The sequence below is a fragment of the Centroberyx affinis genome, unplaced genomic scaffold (genome assembly GCF_046629955.1).
Source record: "Centroberyx affinis isolate AG114_WGS23_722 - 3 ecotype Tasmania unplaced genomic scaffold, CSIRO-AGI_Caff_v1 ptg000426l_1, whole genome shotgun sequence".
Classification (NCBI taxonomy): Eukaryota; Metazoa; Chordata; class Actinopteri; order Beryciformes; family Berycidae; genus Centroberyx; species Centroberyx affinis.
Window position 1 is genome coordinate 17,261 of NW_027279090.1, and position 240 is coordinate 17,500.

General features: G+C 56.2%; 1 protein-coding gene across 1 annotated transcript in view; it reads left to right on the forward strand.

Annotated features, from left to right (window-relative positions):
• Positions 1-204: 204 nt before the first annotated feature.
• Positions 205-240, forward strand: part of LOC139642004 (OTU domain-containing protein 7A-like) — a gene marked incomplete at its 3' end in the record, with an annotated part of 18,292 nt that continues 18,256 nt past the window's right edge. Inside the window, exon 1 of the mRNA XM_071516690.1 lies at positions 205-240. This exon is cut by the window's right edge and continues 81 nt beyond it. Coding sequence (XP_071372791.1) covers positions 237-240 — 4 coding nt within the window.

Sequence of the window (240 nt, forward strand, 5' to 3'; positions counted from 1 at the left end):
GAGGCAGATGAGAGCGATGTTCTCTTTCCCTGATCAGATTGTCCCAGCTGGTCCGAGGATTTAAACGGGCGACCATCTGTCTAACTGTCTGACTGGTCTAACTGGTCTGACTGGTCTAACTGGTCTCACTGGTCTAACTGGTTGCCTGTCTCTCTCTGGTCAGATGCGAGCTTGAAGCCGGCAGGCTGGCGTCGACCAAGGTGACGGCTGTGGCCTGGGCGGCCCACCATGACCTCATGA